The sequence below is a fragment of the Bubalus kerabau genome, chromosome 7 (genome assembly GCF_029407905.1).
Source record: "Bubalus kerabau isolate K-KA32 ecotype Philippines breed swamp buffalo chromosome 7, PCC_UOA_SB_1v2, whole genome shotgun sequence".
NCBI classification, from domain to species: domain Eukaryota; kingdom Metazoa; phylum Chordata; class Mammalia; order Artiodactyla; family Bovidae; genus Bubalus; species Bubalus kerabau.
The window spans coordinates 16,374,588-16,393,042 of NC_073630.1; the positions used below are offsets into that span (position 1 = coordinate 16,374,588).

Below are 18,455 nucleotides of genomic sequence, written 5' to 3' on the forward strand. Positions count from 1 at the left end.
TGGAGAATCCCATGGACAAAGGACCTGGGTAGGTTACAGTCCATGGGGTTGCAAGAGTCAGACACGACTTAGCGACTAAACCACCAACCACCACCAAAGTAGTATTTTAGTTTAGCAAAAAAGATTTCTAAAATTATCATGACCAAAACATACTTTCATTAGTCTTTGTTTTTTCTCTCTTTCTTGTTCAGGTAATGATGGGTTCTGATTTTTCACAGATTATGGTGAAGAATTAATGTGTGATGTAGTTTCCCAGTTTCTAAAGACTTAAATATACTCGCCAAGGGAAGAGTGACTGCCTCTCCCTTTAGATAGAAAACAGTTCAAACTCCAGTCACCAGTTATATTACACAGAACTGAAGTGGTTATGGGGGGAAAAAATCTTCCAGACTGTCCCTTGGTACTAACTAATGTCCCTGTGATTTTTAGTTGAAGGCCATCAGAAGAGATGTTACTTCTTGAACAGAAACTTGTCACCTTTGTGCATTCATTGAAAATTTAGACAGCAGAACCTACATAAATTTTTCCAAACAGGCTCAATTTACAGCAAGTTTTTAAAACATTCTAGGTTGCTCACAGATATTCACATGATCCACATAAAACAGATTTTAAAAAATTTACTTATTTATTTAGCCTCTCAGCTTGTGGGATCTTGGTTCCCTGATCAGGGATTAAACCCCGGCCCTCGGCAGTGAAAGTATAGAAATAGATTAATGAAGAAACACAGTTTGCTAACCTGTGCATGTCTTCATTATTGCTGTTTCACAAATATGCTGGACTCTGTTGTATATTCTTATTAGGACATGTGTCATTTGAGTAAATTACCTAAAATTATTGTTTAAAAGCTACACAAAGAAATTAGGAATCATTTCCTTGGCTCATAATCTCACATATTTTCATGAGGTTAAAATCAGGTTTGTCCCAAAACACAGAACACAAAGACTTTCACAGCACAGTCTAATTTTTAAAAGCAAAAATGGAACGTTAATAACCAGATAGAATTGCTTAGCTGATAATATTATCATATGCAGTCCTGCAAAGTATTGTGTTAACCTGGAAAAAAAGACCACAGGTTCAAAAATGGGTATATAACCAAATAGTAATTATTGTCTATTGCAAAATATGGGATGTTTGTAATTTATCTCCTTTCATTTTCTACTGGTTGGTTATATTGTCCTATGGGCTTCCCTGGTGGCTCAGACAGTAAAGAACCCACCTGCAATGCGGGAGACCTGGGTTTGATCCCTGGGTCAGGAAGATCCCCTGGAGGAGGACATGGCAACCCACACCAGTATTCTTGCCTGGAGAATCCCATGGATAGAGGAACCTGGCGGGCTACAGTCCATGGGGTTGGAAAGAGTCGGACACGACTGAATGACTAAGCACAGCACAGCACACATGCAAATACTGGTTTGATGACTATAATGTAAAAGTCGCCATCTATTGAACATAAGTAATTACTACACTCGAGCTCCTTGTGAGAAAAGTATCTTATTGAAGCAAGAAACATAGTTCCATGTACTCTGTTTTCACACACAGATTGTTTAATTTTCCATTTAATTATGGAAATACTTGAATACTTTTTCCAAATTTAACTGTGAAGACTAATATTTATGAAGTTGTTTCATGAAAATCAGTGTTTGTAATAAGCAGGCATTGACTTTCAAAGTACAGAATGTGCACCAAGTTCTTTAGAAGTTTTATCAGACTAGCAGTGCTTCTATTATGATGCTGTTTCAATAAATTCTTTTCTCTTAACCTTAAATAGTTCAAAATTATTTTATTGAATTAAACAAGAAAATATAAGGAACTTATTTTCTTAAAATTCAGTGTTGAAGACACTTCTTACAGCTTACTTTTTTTAATTCAAAAGAAATTATAATTTAAAAAGATTAGGGGTAATGATAATAGTCTTCCCCATGATGGAAGACTTAATAGTCTATCTTTGACTGCCATTCAGTTTTACATGTTTCCATCGCATTGAAAGTTTCAAAACCCCAAGTTTTTCTACCTTTATGTGAAGGTGTGTTTATTATGATGGTGAAGTGAAAGTAGCTTAGTTGTGTCTGACTCTTTGCGACCCCATGGACTATACATATTCAGTCCCTGGAATTCTCCAGACCAGAATATTGGAGTGTGTAGCCATTCCCTTCTCCAGGGGATCTTCCCAACCCAGGATCAAACCTAGGTCTCCCGCATTGCAAGCAGATTCTTTACTGTCTGAACCACCAAGGAAGCCCAAGAATACTGGAATGGGTATGTGTTAGTCTCTCAGTTGTGTCCAACTCTTTGTGACCCCATGGACTGTGGCCTGCCAGGCTTCTCTGCCATGGAATTCTCCAGGCAAGACTATTGGAATGGGTAACCTAGCCCTTCTCCAGTGGATCTTCGTGACCCAGAAATCTAACTGGTGTCTTCTGCATTGCAGGCAGATTCTTTACCAGCTGAGCTACCAGGGATTTTATAAAAGGAAATTGAAATAATTTGTTGCATAGTATAGCATAAAACATATGATAGGTATGGACATTCAGGTATGTCTTAATTTTCTTCTTCCTAGTCAAATTAAAGAACTCTGTTTTCAAGTTACATTATTCTTATGAGCAATCTTAATTGTCTATATTTTCTCTGTTGTATTTCTCTTTTTTATATCTACTAACAGGTATACATTGAGTGCTGCTTCTTTGTCCAGTTTTGATATGTGTTCATCTCCCAATACATCTAATCTAATACTGCTGAAGAGTCTGTAATCATTTCTTTAAAGTTATGTTCAAGCTAGGACAACACCTCATCAGTTTTTGAGTTAGTGTTACATATGTATTTTATCTTTTCACATATTTATTACTCTAATATCCTAATAATTCTAGGATAGGAAAAAATGTTTGAGGATAAATTTCTGAAAGATTTTAATGGCTTCAGGTAGTTGTATATCACTGTTCAGATAATGGGTAAACTGGAAGTTTTGATACAAAGAAGCAAGACTTTTAAGCGAAGTTGGTGTACTCAAACTTACCCTTTGCTTACAACAATGGAATCAAATATCTCTTGTTAATATCATCAGATCTCTTAGCAGTGATACAAGTAGGGATATTGAAGCAGTACCACAAACATGTTAAGAAAATGTACATACACATAACAGTCATTTAAATGTGAAAGATAAAACAACCAGACAGTGTTAATTTAAGAGATTAAAAAAAGTTTAATATATATATATAAAACAAGATGTTGTCAAGGATTATTATTAAAATAATAAATGCTGGTTGTTGAAAGATATTAACAGGCAAACAAAAATCACTCAAACCCAGAAATAAATACCGAAGAAGTTTATGTTTATTTACCTTCTGGAGAAGATTGAAGCCCAGGTAGGAAGTTTTTCTTAAGGTACTCCCTAATCCCTAAAATGGGCTTAAAACTCAGTATTCAAAAAACTAAGGTCATGGCACCATCACTTCATGGCATATAGATGGGGAGACAATGGAAACAGGGACAGACTTTCTTTTCTTGGGCTCCAAAATCACTGCAGATAGTGAATGCAGTCATGAAGGGTAAAAGTCATTTGCTCCTTGGAAGAAAAGCTGTGACAAACCTAGACAGCATATCAAAAAGCAGAGACATTACTTTACTGACAAAGGTCTGTCTAGTCAAAGCTATTGTTTTTCCAGTAGCCATGTATGCATGTGAGAGTTGGACCATAAGAAAGGCCGAGCGCCAAAGAATTGATGCTTTTGAACTGTGGTGTGGTGTTGGAGAAGACTCTTGAAAGTCCCTTGGACAGCAAGGAGATCCAACCAGTCCATCCTAAAGGAAATCAGTTCTGAATATTCATTGGAAGGACTGATGCTGAAGCTAAAGCTCCAATACTTTGGCTACCTGATGCGAATAACTGATTGATTAGAAAAGACTCTGATGCTGGGAAGGATTGAAGGCAGGAGGAGAAGGGGATGACAGAGGATGAGATGGTTGGATGGTATCACTGACTCAATGGACATGAGTTTGAGCAAACTCCGGGAGATGGTGAAGGACAGGGAAGCCTGGCATGCTGTAGTCCTTGGGGTTACAAAGAGTTGGACACGACTGAGTGACTGAACAACAAATAGGCTATAAATCACTGAGAGAAAAAGACTAAGTATTTAGAGAACTTATGGATTTGCTAAGTAATATAATTTTTTTTTTTTAAGTCTGGAGAATGGAGAAGAAAGTAGAAGACTGGTAACAGAAATATGGTGCTAGGTTTTAAAAAGGAAAAAGGTCTGCTTCTAAACTATAAATTAGTTTGAGCTTGAGGTCACATGAAAAAAAAGGCCTCGAAAGCATTCTTAAAAACCATCTAGTGAGCACTGAGACGAGGAGGGCAGGATTGCTGTGACCCAGAATTAAGTTCTAAAGAAACAGATCACACCCAGTTAACCCATTTTGGATAGATTGGGGGAGATCTTAATTTTAACAGTTATCAAAAGCTTTTATGATCCTCTTGAATTTAATGCTAATGATTATCAAGTAGATTCATAACAGGTTGAAGGAGTTTAATGAAAGGACATTGGAGATGAGTCAGTGGCTTGGATGAAGACCCCTTCTACAGCTGACTGCCTTAATTTGTAGCTAATATGAAGCAGGAAGGTATAGCAAGTATGTTTCATACCAGATCCTCCTCAATAATATATTGACATGTAGAAAAATGGACCAAATCTAGTTTTGTTTTTTTTTTTAAAAAAAGGAAGGAAAGAAATTTGATATGGTTATGTGCAGTTTAGATCAAATCATTTGCTCTTCTTGAACATATTGGGAGGAATGGGATAAAGTTATCAAAAACAAATATCTGAAAAACTAGGAATTTTGGAGGAAAATGAACCCAATATGAGTTTGTCACGTCACATGGCCTCTAAAATTATAAGCAAGTAATAGTTCTGTCCTGTGCTAGTAAACTCTCAATGAGCATATTATGTTTAATGTTTATTATGTTTAGTCTTTGACAGTTATATAGCTAACCCCAACAAAATCAACTGAAAAATCATGGGACATTTAAGTCGTCTTTGGGTCAGAGGCAATTATATAAGTGCTTGTTTTTAGCTGATAATATGAGCTAGTTCCTTGACTAAAATCCATAGCTCCATCTTCTTCCACAAACACTCTCCCTTTGTCTCAGGCCTCATAGATGGCTGTGGAGATTGATAAGCAACTGAGTAAATAAATGCCAGAGCATTTATTGCCTTGTGTATAACATTAAGGGATTTAGATTCTTATCACAAAAAAGAAACCAAATATAGGATTTTAATCATGGGAGTAACATCTGATGTCAGTTTTTTAAAAGATCATTCTGAATACTATGGAAACATAATTATAAAGGAGAAATAATGAAAACATAAGGCTAGTTCTGTGTATTTTCTTAATTCAGTCAAGAGATGATAGTCACTCAGGCCATGAAAGTTCTAATAGAGCTGTAGAGACTTGAACTGGTTTATATTTTAGAGGAAGAACTGGCAGGAGTTTAGAAATAAGGGGGGTTGTTGATGGATAAAGGAAAATTGCTGAGTCAGTGAATTTGGGAAGCATTAATTCAGTTGGTAAAAGTCAGTGAAATTGATTGAATCAACTCAGTACAGTAAAAAAGCTAAGGGAGTCAAAAGGTAGAGGAGTGAGTTGGGGAAAAGGGTATTTTAAATATAGATTTTAGGCATGTTAGACTTGCTGATGAAAAAGTAAAGGTTATGAATTCTGGAGTGCGTGGTTGTGGCATTCCAGGCCTGTGACCTAACTGTAGAGGGATTATCACTGAACTGAAGAAGTTAAAGAATGCAGCAGTCTGATTATTTAGTGATTCAGCATGATAACATTGAGGTCATCAGGAAGATTGTTGGAATGGGGTAAAGAGAAAGACAGTGAGCCAGGGGCTAAAGCCGACAGTGGGCAGGGTTAAGACCAGACAGTGAGTGGGTGCGGAGTCAGTGGTGTGGTCTAATGACACAGGCCCCGAAGCACTCAGCATATTGCAGGATCAAAGATGATTGATGGCATAAAAAGTAAGGAGAAGGACACTTGCTCCATCTCTAGGTTTATAAACTTAGCAGTATGAGAAAAAAGGGACCTCTGAGGGACAGCAAGGAAGATCTAGAATGGCAGAGGGTTTGTGAGGTCTGAGAGGTATGGGAAATGGATCAGACCAGGAGACACAAAACAGTAAAGAAATAAGAGTTCAGAAGATGATGGATGGATGACGCAATGGGTAGTGTTTGTGGCAGATAAATAGAGATGGGAAGTATGATGGACTTGATCCTTGGGGTCTGTTGCAGAAAAGTGGACTTTAGACCATAACTTCCATGAGAACCGGAAGTTACAGTGGGCAGCATGCACGGTGTGAAATGGGGCCTCAAATAAGATTTTGTTGTTGAACGAATGAATGGATGCAATAAATGATTGAATGGGAGAGCTCAGGATGTGTGATCCAGAATATTTAGCCAGAGAGCACGTGGCCACTGGCTTCTGTTCTCTAATGCTGGAAGAACATTCTCACTGGACATGGGGCAGTATAGTGACTTTCCCAGGATACCTGGCTTTTCCAAGGACTCACACTGGGTGGCTGTTGAACACGGCATTCAGAAAGATTTATTTATATTTTCAAATAGATAACAGATTGACTCAATACTATTGAATAATACATTATTTTAATCTGAATTTGGAAAAATACTTTCATCATAAATTCTTTTTATAATATTAGGATTACATTACCACTACAAAATGGCAGATTTTTGCCTCATACAAGAAACTGTTCCTAACTATATAGTAGAAATCATTGAAATCACGAATAGGAATGATTCAGTGATGAAATTGATGATGCGCAGTGAGAGGAGCTAAGGTTAGTGCAAAGTACCCTGCTGTTAGTGAGGGAGATGGACTTTTATCAGGAATAGTTACAAGTGATTTTTAAGTTTGTATTATACCTTAAAATCTTTATATTATATTGGTATTTTTATAGACATAGTATAAATATATACTCATTCTTTATCTATGTTATCTTTAGACCCCATGCTATATTTTCTCTAAAGAGATCAAGAAATATAGATAACTAAAGACTTCAAAATCCTAAAGGATAGTGCCGTCAACGTGTTGCATTCAATATGTCAGCAAATCCGGAAGACCCAGCAGTGGCCACAGGACTGGAAAAGGTTAATCCTCTTCCCAGTTCCCAAGAAAGGTAGTACTAAAGAATGTGCTAAGCATCGGACAGTTGCACTCATCTCCCATGCTAGTAAGGTCATGCTTAAGATCTTGCATGCTAGGCTTCAGCGTTATGCAAACCAAGAACTTCCAGTTGTCCAAGTTGGGTTTAGAAAAGGAAGAGAAACCAGAGATTAAATTGCCGACATTTGCTGGATCATAGAGAAAGCAAGGAATTCCAGAAGAACATCTACCTGTTGTTTCATCGATTACGCTAAAGCTTTTGACTGTGTAGATCATAACAAACTGGGGAAAGCTCATAAAGAGATGGAAATACCAGACCACCTTACCTGTCTCCTGAGAAACCTGTATACGGGTCAAGAAGCAACAGTTAGAACCCTTTATAGAACAAATGATTGGTTCAAGATGGAGAAAAGAGTACGACAGGGCTGTCTGCTGTCACCCTGTTTGTTTAAGCTATACACTGAGCACATCATGAGAAATGCTGGGCTGGATGAGTTACATACTGGAATCAAGATACGCGGGAGAAACAGCCACAACCTCAGACATGCGATGATGCTATTCTAATGGCAGAAAGCGAAGAAGAACTAAAGAGCCTCTTGATGAGGGTGAAGGAGGAGAGTAAAAGAGCCAGCTTAAAACCAAATATTAAAAAACCTAACATCATGGCATCTGGCCCCATTACTTCCTGGCAAATAGAAGGGGGAAAGGTGGAAGTAATGACATTTCCTCTTCCTGGACTCTAAAATCACTGTGGATGGTGACTGCAGCCATGAAATCAGAAGATGATTGCTTCTTGGCAAGAAAGCTATAACAAATTTAACAGTGTGTTGGAAAGCAGAGACATTACTCTGCCAACTAAGGTCTGTAAAATCAAGGCTATGGTCTTCCCAGTGGTCAGGTATGGTTATGAGAGCTGTACCATAAAGAAGGCAGAATGTCAGAGAATTGATGCCTTGGAACTGTGATGCTGGAGAAGACTCCTGAAAATCTCTTGGAAAGGAAGATCAAACCAGTTAATCTTAAGGGAAATCAACCCTGAATACTTGTTGGAAGGACTGGTGCTGAAGCTGAAGCTCCAATATTTTGGTCATCTGATGCTAACAGCTGACTCATTGGAAAAGTCCCTGATGCCGGGAAAGATTGAGGGCAGAAGAAAAAGAGGGTGTCAGAGGATGAGATGGCTCGATGGCATCACTGATGCAATGGACATGAACTTGGGCAGACTCCGGGATATGGTAAAGGACAGGAAGGCCTGGCATGCTGCCCTCCATGGGGTCGCAAAGAGTCAGACACGACTGGGTAACTGAACACAACAAAAAGAGTTCACATAATACTAAGACTGGACATTTAATAATGTAACATCCATTACAGAAAAGCAAGATCAGAGAAATGCATGAAAGCTAAGGCAGAATTTGAAAGGTGCTGAAGAAAGCTTTGCTTCATACTCTGTGGTGACGTAAATGGGAAGGAAATCCAAAAAGGAGGGGTATGAATATACACATAGCTGATTCACTTGGCTGTACAGCAGAAACTACTACAACATTGTAAAGCAACTAAACCCCATTAAAAAGAGAGAGAGAGAGAATGAGATAAAACAACAAAGAACAAATTCTTTTCCCGTGCAAATAAGTTCCAGTTCTTTCAAGGTCTCCATTTATATTTCCTTCTTTTCCTTGTTTCGGTAAACTACAAAGCTCCAAGTAAAATTTCTTTGACCCGGTTTCTTTTATTTGCTCTCACAAAAAATTAAACCTCATTTTGGATCATGTTATTCTTTATTTCATAGTCTTCTTTTAGCTTCTGACAGTCAGTCCCCTCAGCCCCTCCATGTGCAAATCAAGGATGCCCTATTTGCTTATTTTTAAATTATCTTCAAGATGAAATTTATAATAAATGTAGAATTAACAGGCTCAAATAATGTTTTTAGGCTGATAAAAAAAACCAAAGGCAGTTGAAATTAATAAATTTAGCTTGTGATTAAGGGCATCAGAAATTTCCACCTGAGTTAATTTAACTTACCAGAGGGGAAATCATAATTACAAATGAATGCATATTTGTTGTTGGGAAGCTGGCAGAAGATTCCCATTTTTCCTGATGACAGACAGTTTCCTTGGCTAAAATAAATAACTTTGCTCCTCTAGTGAACCCCAAAAGTACAGAATGCAGCTACAATGCTGGCATAGCTCACTTTTTTTTTCCATTTTCTGCTTTCACAGTATTCTGTGAATGCTTGCTTTGTAGAAGACTGAATATACTAGCAACAATTTATTGTCATTTTCCTCTTTTACCTGCTATAAAATATATATGTAAGGTTTCTGATTTTTTTTTTCTTAATGAAAACCTGCCATGTAGGGATTAATAAATCATTCTGTCTGATTATTTTGTGACATTCATGTGGAGAGTGAGGAGGATTGAAATTTGTGTTTGGAGACTGAAGGTTTTCATACTGCAAAGGAAAGCTTCTGTATTCTTTTTCAAGGTTAGTCTTTGTGAAGAATTTATTCTTACATAGTGTGGATGTCATTCCATCAAAATATGGATGAGCCAAATTAACATTTTGATACTTTGTAACTGAGGTGCATTTTAACATCCTTCCACCAGAAATAACTAGTGAAATAGTACTAAAAACAGGTAAGTGTATTAGATAAGGTCGGAGCACAGAAGACGGAAGAGAAGTGGTCAGTTGGATCCTATGATGAGACTAAATTAGAAATGCACCCCAAGAGACAAGACTGTATGATTCCACCTGTGTGAGGTATCTACAGTGGTCAAATTCACAGAAACAGAAATAGAATGGTGGTTACCAGGAGCTAGGGGGGATTGGGGAAAGGGAAGTTGTTATTTAATCAATATATTTTCAGATTTATAAAATGAAAAAGCCATGGAGCTCTGGAAATCTGTTTCACAACAGTAGCTGTACCTAACATTACTAAAGTGAAAAAGTGAGGTTGCTCAGTCGTGTCTGACTCTCTGCGATCCCGTGGACTGTAGGCCACCAGGCTCCTCCGCCCATGGGATTCTCCAGGCAAGAATACTGGAGTGGGTTGCCATTTCCTTCTCCAGGGGATCTTCCTGACCCAGAGATCGAACCCGGGTCTCCTGCATTGCAGGCAAGACGCTTTAACCTCTGAGCCACCAGGGAAGCATTACTAAACATTGCTAACATTACTAAACTATACACTTAAAAATGGCGAAGATGGTAATTGTTTTTTTTTACAATTGAAGTGTAGGTGACTTACAGTGTTGTGTTTCAGGTGTACAGCAAAGTGATTCAATTATTCTTTTTCAGATTATTTTCTATCATAGTTAGGACAGTAAATCTTATGTTTTGTTTTTTTTTTTTAACCACAATAAAAAGAAAGTGAGGAATGCAAATTGTCAATTGAATTTAGCCACAGAGAGGTCATTTGGGACCTCAGCAAGAATATGGTTTTCTGGAGGTTGGAGAGTAAGCCCACTTGAGGCAGTGGAAGAGGGGCTGGCAGCTGAGGAAATGGAGATTATGTAAGTAAACTTACTTCATAGTGTTTGGATGTTGAAAGGTACATGGGGGAAATAGAAGGTGAAGGTGTTTTCGTTGTTATTGTTGTTTTAAGAGAAACTATAGCATTTTTGCGGAGAAGGCAATGGCACCCCACTCGAGTACTCTTTCCTGGAAAATCCCATGGACGGAGGAGCCTGGTAGGCTGCAGTCCATGGGGTCGCTAAGAGTTGGACACGACTGAGCGATTTCACTTTCACTTTTCATTTTCATGCATTGGAGAAGGAAATGGCAACCCACTCCAGTGTTCTTGCCTGGAGAATCCCAGGGACGGGGGAGCCTGGTGGGCTGCCGTCTATGGGGTCACACAGAGTCAAACACGACTTAAGTGACTTAGCAGCAATAGCAGCAGCATAGCATTTTTGAATGGGGATGCAAAGCCTGTAGGGGGCAAATAGAAAATGTGAGAAAAATTGACTGAGGCCAGAGATTGATTGAGGCTGCTGAGAAAAGGGGAGGAGCTAGAGTCTACAGCATAAGGAATTAGCAATTTGAGAGTTGCCAGGACTGGTGGATAGAGTTCCTCTGGCTGCTCCTACAGGTATGGTCAGGTTGGTAAGTTAATGAGATGGGCATCCTCACTCCTGCTTTGCCTGAGCAGACGGTTTACATGGGTCCCCATTGAAAAGCGTAGAAAGGCCCAGTACAGAGATTATACAAAGAAAGGCACAATTGCAAAGAAAGATAATGCACAAATAGCTCTTTGTTCATTTTCCCTGAGAAAAGCAAGCCAAAAGTCTGCAAGCCCAACTCTCCAGCCATATCTGGGAAGTGCTCATACCTGTCTCCAGTGAGAAATGAAAAGTGACTTAGGTAACAGACCGAGCCGAAAGTCTTGCTGCTTCAGAGGTGCTATTAACTAGAGCTTCTTCCAACCCTAAAAAGAATATGTATTGGGGAATGACAGAATGAGAATAGATATTGATGTCTGTACCCCATACTAAATGAGATAGTTTAAAATTTTCTTAAGTCTATTATTTTCAGACATTGGCTAAGCAAAGGAATAGATAATCAGTGTGTATAACACATGGGAAACCTCCTGAGTACATTTGTTTGGAAACTTAGAAATCTGGCTTTAAAGGGTATTTTATGAGTTATATGAACTTTATTTTCAAATGGTATTCATTTTTCCAGTCAACAGAGTTTGTGGAGGTGTTAGAAAACTCAACTCCTTCAATTCACTCTTTTTTTATTACCTGTCCTCATTATGTATTATATATTAATATATAGGTATTGATATATATTACATACTATGTAATATATACATTATGTATCAATATATAGGTATTGATAATATTTTATTTTTTCTAGGATATTGATAATTCTTTATGTTTTAAAGGACATTTTGAAAGTTGTTTTTTTTTTGGAGTTCTAGTCATTTCTTTGAGGTTGTTCTTGTATCAAAGAACAGTTCTTAAACAGTAATACCTGTTTCACCTAAATTGGGAAACAGTCTCTGGAAGGTACAAGATATAATCTGTGGAAAAATAATGTACACATAGTGAGTTTGTACTTGAAAACAATAAATTTCTCCAGTGCATTTATTCAACAAATACTTATTTGTTGTTTTCTATGTTGTAAGCGCTTTGTTTTACTTAATACCAGTGAACGTAACTGTCCCTGACCTCAGGGAGCTTCTAGTCTGGTGAGGGAGTCCAGATTCAAACAAATAACCACATAAATTGTATAATTAATATAGTAACAAATTATGTGAAGAAAAAGTACAAGGTGGTATAAAACCATATGACACAGGCAGCATTTTGGCAATTTGGGAAATTAGGGAGACCTCCCTGAGGAGGTGACCTTTAAATTGAGGCCAGAAGGATACTTAAGAATTAGTGTGATGAAGGTGTGGCAGACAGCTGGGTATAGAAAGTGACATGGAATAGACTGCACAGTGGCCTTGAGGTGGGAAGAAGTTTGGCCTGTTTAAGAAGAGGTGGAAGACCACGGGACGGGAGCAAGCCAGCCAGAGAGAAAGCTCTGTGAGAAAGGCTGGTGAGTGGGGAGCCCAGGAGTACAGCTATCCATGGAGCGGTGCTGGCAGCATCCAAGAACCAGACAGGATCAGATTTATGTTTTTAAAAGTTCACTCTGGTAGCTGTGTGGAGACATTATTCTCTGTGACAGGGGGTCAACAAACTTTTTCTGTAAGAAATGAGATAGTAAATATACTAGATTTTGTGAGTCACTTGGGTCTGTTGCTGCTACCCAGCTCTCCATGTTTTATGGAAGTAGCCATAGACGTTATGTAAGTGACTGAACCTCGCTGTGTTCTAGAAAACTTATTTATAGATGCTGACATTTGAATTTCATATAGATTTTACGTGTTGTGAAATAGTCTTTTTTATTTTTTAAATCATTTAAAGATATGAAAGCCATTGTTAGTTCCCAGGCCACGTGAAGATAGGAGGCAGGCTGACTGACCCGGGAGCTGGGGTTTGCTGACCCCTGTTACAGTCCCTTATTTTATTTGTCTAACTTTTTTTTCCTCTGCCTCTTAAATGATGTTTACTTCTACCTTGACATTTTTCTTAAGTTATCTACACTTTTTTCCAACACTCTGGTAAAGATATGACCAGTACTAAATAAAAAATGGGAATATAACCTCTTCTATTTTTATCTTAGTGTTACATTTTCCATTTGAAAATCAATAGACATGACTGACCCATTCTACTTTTTTCCACAGGCTTTTAAAAAAAATGAATAATTTTTTGTTTTTCCTGTTTATTGTTTTCCCCCAAAGTGTTACACTTGGTGCTTTCTTCTTTCAGACCTCACACTGAATTTTTTCATCTTCTCTTTACCTGGTAATAACTCTTAAATTTAATTCTGACATTCAAAAGAAAAAATGGTAGAGACATCAAGAAAACAAAATGCATCATATTCAAACAACACAATTGCTTTCAAATGTTTGTTTCTGATTAGATGAAATAGTTTCTTTACATCAAGGTAAACGACATCCATGTTATTTCAGATCTGCAAATAATTATTCTGACTTAAAGGGAAATTCCTAGTTGCTTTTTTGTATTGTGCTGTTCAGCCCCACAGGATGCTGGAAAGCATAAGGTTTTGGAAAGAGTACATACAGACTTGGTTCAACATCCATCTGAGCCTTACTAGGTATATGATATGATATGATATTGGGCAACTTAATTTCTTGGAGCTTAAGTTTCTCTGAAGCATGCAAAATGCATAGTCAGTGATGGAAATTCCCACCCACCTTTCTTCCGCCTGTAAGCATGATAGTTTATCATATAAAAGTTGCTATGTTAAAAAACGGCCTATATTTGGTGATTGTGAGGGTGTTTGGTGTTAGTTTTAACCTTCTGCAGATATAAAGTTAAAAAAAAAATCTAGCGGTATTCCAAAATGGAACCAATGTGCTTTTAAGGTGGTATACATGATTAAAGTCTGTTCTTTTCATTAATATTTCCTCTGCCTTGTTTATTTTACTTCTGAAAACTCAGGTTTGACAGTTCTCTGGAAGACCTACCTCAGAGTGGACCTCACCCACCTACAACTGCTCAGGTTTTACATATTGGTGGCCAAGTAGCCACAGTTTCTAAAGTAACTACGTATTTTAGGTAGAGTTTTTTCCTCTTGTCTGTCTAAATTTTAATGCTGGTGGTGATAGGTACTAAAACTGTTTGACTATTAATAAAAAGGAAAAGCTGATCATAGATTACAAAACTGACATTAATATATAGACAGAGCTTGGCACTCAGCCTTGGTGGAACACTGCTTTACGCTACTTTTAAATTTTTCATTTTTTGTTTTGATTCTGAGTTCTAATTTAGAGTCAGGAAATCTGTGCCTTTTCTCTATTCACTGTGATTTGGAAAGTCATCTTTCTTGAGTTTGTCATAAGTCTATTGAATTAGAGCATTCCCATCTAAAAAAGAACTGATAGAAATTTTATGTTCTAGGTGCCCAGATATATTTTAAATGTATTGAGGTTAATTTTCCTAAGATTTTGAAGGACTCTGCTCATACTCAATCTTTTATACTATTATTTGTGATACAATATGATGAAAGAAATTCATTATAGTTTCCTTTTCTTCTTATAGAAGAAGGATAATTTAGCTGATTGATTTTTCTAGATGACTTTTTTGTAGACTTAAGTGTCTTGTCATTATTTGCCATTATTTCCCTGAAATAGAAGCCATTGTCCCAAAGATGCAGAGTAATTAAAAAACTCAAAGTTGAGTCACTTGGTAACTTTATTCTTCCACTTAGGACACTCATATTCCTCTGCTGCTTATCACATTTTTCTTTTCTTTTTCTCAGACCCCATTTTTTCTTCTCTAGCCATTCACAACAGTTAAAACATATCTACACAGTTCAATTATAGACTTATCAAAAATTATACTTAAGCAATTCTCTCTCTGTGTATGCATATATATATAATAGATAGATAAATGACTTACCACGGTTTTCTTAGTTTGTCTTCTAATATTTTGTAAAATTAGAGCCAGTGGAACTAGGAATAATGAATTATCAAATTCTTCTAGAAGGGAGAAGAGGAGACAGGGAGAAGTGACTTATATCAACCCTCACAGTTTTGGGCATCTGAGCTCTTATTTGCTCAAGTTGAGTTTGGTACATAATTATGTTGTGTTAGAGGTGGCCATTGTCACCAATTTTGGAAAAGGCAATCGTAGTATAGTGAGGCTATTCATTAAGAACTTATATGCATAATTAAAGAAGAGAGACATAGATTTCATCCCATGCATTTTAAACTTTCTTTTTACATAATAAAAAAAAGTTCTCAATTCCAGCTTGATAACCAGATTTGAGAGAAGGGCATGGCAACCCACTCCAGTATTCTTGCCTGGAGAATCACCATGGACAGAGGAGCCTGAAGGGCTACATACAGTCCATAGGGTCGCAAAGAATCAGACACGACTGAGAAACTAAGGAACAGCAGCCACCAGATTTGAAAGTCATTACAGTCCTAATGATGGAATGTTAATTCCTATCTAGGTATATGACCTTTTCTAAAAGACCAAAGGAAACTATTAGTTTAAATAATTCGAATTTTGAAGGTAAAATTTCATAGCAGCATATTTGAATCTTTACAGAGCTAACTGAAAATAGAAATACAGAGCATCATTAGAGAAGGTGATCTTTTTGGTCATATTCACTGTGACTACTGTTTATTTCTGCAAAGGTGTTTGCCCTCCCCAAATAGTTTTACTCTCAATATTTAAAAGTTATTTCTTGTCTGTATTAATATGTATTGTAGCTTCTGAATAAGCAGGCGATTGTACCTGCTTCTCTTGAAAACTCGAGTTTCATTAAAATGTTAGGCTCTGGGTGTATATCATCTCTAAGGTGTATATCATCTCTACATTCTCGTTATGTAGAAACTTTTTGGAAAAGTTGACGTAACCTTCCTTCTTTTTCTGCTTACTAAAAGTCACACTTCATGTTTGGATTTATTTTCTACTTAGTTGTTGACAAAGAAAAAGAAAGGAAGTTGTTGACAAATCAGTCTTCAAATGTGTGTTGTCATATGATACTGATTTCACTTTAAGTAGGATTAGAGACTGTGAGCTTAAAAACATTCAAAAATGTTTGTATAGTATTTAAACCAGTTTTATGAAGGATTATGTATCAGATTTTAATTTCTGAGAGAAATCATAGTAACAGTAAATAAAGGATCTGAGCTCCTTTTACGCTTGTGACATGTCACACCTTTAGAAGTCTAAATATTAACATGGCATGGTTGCTATCTTATTTTTATTATGCTACCCCTTCTCACTTTCCTTTTTGTTCCTCTTCTCTGTTTTTCTGCTGACCAATTTAAGCAGCTCCACAAGAAATGTGGCAACAAGTTCTTTGGAAGCTTCTCGAAACTTGTCTACCCTGTCTTCTCCTGCTAGATACAGTGCTGCCGTTCTGAGCAGCGCAGCTGCTACTGTGTCTGCTGTTCTTGCTGCAAAAACCAGGTAGAACTACATGTACGGTGTGCATCTGATGTGAACCCAGCGCTTTTCACTGTCTTACAACTCACCTCTGAGACAGCATTCCCGTTTGAATTGGCCACAGCCCTGTTAGGAGATCTTAATTATATTGGGGACATTTTTTTCTAGGTTGTGGCTATATCCCACAGAGTGTATTACTGATTTTTCCTAAAATAATTCTTTTATCTCTTTCCATTACCACCATTTATCTGTGATACTTCTCAGTTGCGTGGATTGTTGCATGTTGTGTGCCTATTGACTTTTGAGTTTTTATCATTTTTATGAAACAGAATTCTGAAACAGAATCAAGCATAAATAGGTATTTTAGGTTTCTGTTGGTTTTACCTTCTCCCACAAGCTGGGTATGTTTGAAGTTGATCTAAAGCCTAACTATTCTAATGTCCATTCATCCTGTAGAAAGAGTAAACCTTTTTATTGTTGTAGGGTTTTGTTTTTACGTAATTTCTAGTAGTTTTTATAGCTTTCTATGCTTTCCAAAAGATTGCCTTGATCAACTTTGATGAGAATTTACTCAATTCTGTATTAATGAGTAGAATAACATAGTAGACACTTCATCCTCTTTCTGCTGCTTTGTTCTGTTTCTGTCCCCCTCTCTCTCTCTCTTTGGAAATGTTTCAAATCACAAACTATAAAAACTACATACTTCCTGCTATCGGTAGTGTGATTTTTCGACTTAAAACTCTTTCTGAATGCTCACCAGGCTCTCCAGTCCTGAAAAATATCACTCACTCCTGGATGCACTTTGCATCAGCCCTGTATCCAAGCCTTTAGCTTTTTCTTATCTCCAGCCCTTGAGGAAATCAACTGGCTCTGTCCATGTTAAGAAAACCAGGTATGGGGGGAGTGGATGTCACAAGGGGGGGCTTGCTGTGAAAGGTACTACTTTCTCTGACACTAAAGCACTGCATTAACAGCCCAAATGAGAAAATCCTAGAGCTGATTTGTGTCCAGTTTTAAATTAACTGTAATTTCAATGCAGCAATAATGCATGAGCACATTATTTTGTATGATTATTAACTTGACTTTTAATCCTTTGTGACATCTCTTATTAGCACACTTGATATTTGGTATGAAATAGGACCCTGTTTTTTATTGCATGGATATTGCTATATGAGAAGAATTGTTTAATAAGACATACCTTTCTTTATACTTTTCAAAAAAATGAAAAAGAATAATAATTGCTTTTGATTGGCTGCTATCTTATTGTTCTTAGATATGAGAGTTTTACTTTGGCAGACAACTTAATTTTCACCATATTTGGGAAATGCTGAAATGCAAAAATGAATTTTTCTCCCAGACTTAACAATCATGCCAAAAATTATTAGGTATAATGTAAAAATAAAAAATCCCAAATGTTTCCTAAAGGTATAATCTTAATGAAATGACTGTCTTATTTCTGAAAGAACATAAAATTAATGGCAGAGAGTATAACTGTAATTCGTAAAAGCCTGATGTGACACAGGCTGCCTGTTGATCATATGTTTGTGTCCTACCCACAGTGTTCTGGATGTGCTCAATATACTTAATTACAGACATCCCTTGGAGATATTACAGGTTTGGTTCTAAACCACTGCCATAAAGTAAATAGTGCAGTAAAGCAAGTCACACATTTTTTTGTTTTCCAGTGCATATAAAAGTTATATTTACCCTATATTGTATCCTGTTAAGTGTACAATAGCATTATGTCTAAAAAATTAATGTATATACCTTAATTTAAAACTACGTTATTGCTTAAAGATGCTGACCATTAT

General features: G+C 37.0%; 1 protein-coding gene across 13 annotated transcripts in view; it reads left to right on the plus strand.

Annotated features, from left to right (window-relative positions):
- The window catches only part of PDLIM5 (PDZ and LIM domain 5), a 227,730-nt gene that overhangs the window by 146,729 nt on the left and 62,546 nt on the right, over nt 1–18,455 (plus strand). For 8 of the 13 annotated variants that reach the window (XM_055587676.1, XM_055587678.1, XM_055587675.1 and 5 more), the window contains 3 exons: nt 14,185–14,301; nt 16,531–16,668; nt 17,405–17,536. The exons of the other annotated variants lie outside the window; for them this stretch is intronic. In XM_055587676.1, coding sequence (XP_055443651.1) covers nt 14,185–14,301; nt 16,531–16,668; nt 17,405–17,536 — 387 coding nt within the window. The remainder of the gene's footprint in view (nt 1–14,184; nt 14,302–16,530; nt 16,669–17,404; nt 17,537–18,455) is intronic. 13 annotated transcript variants of the gene reach the window in all.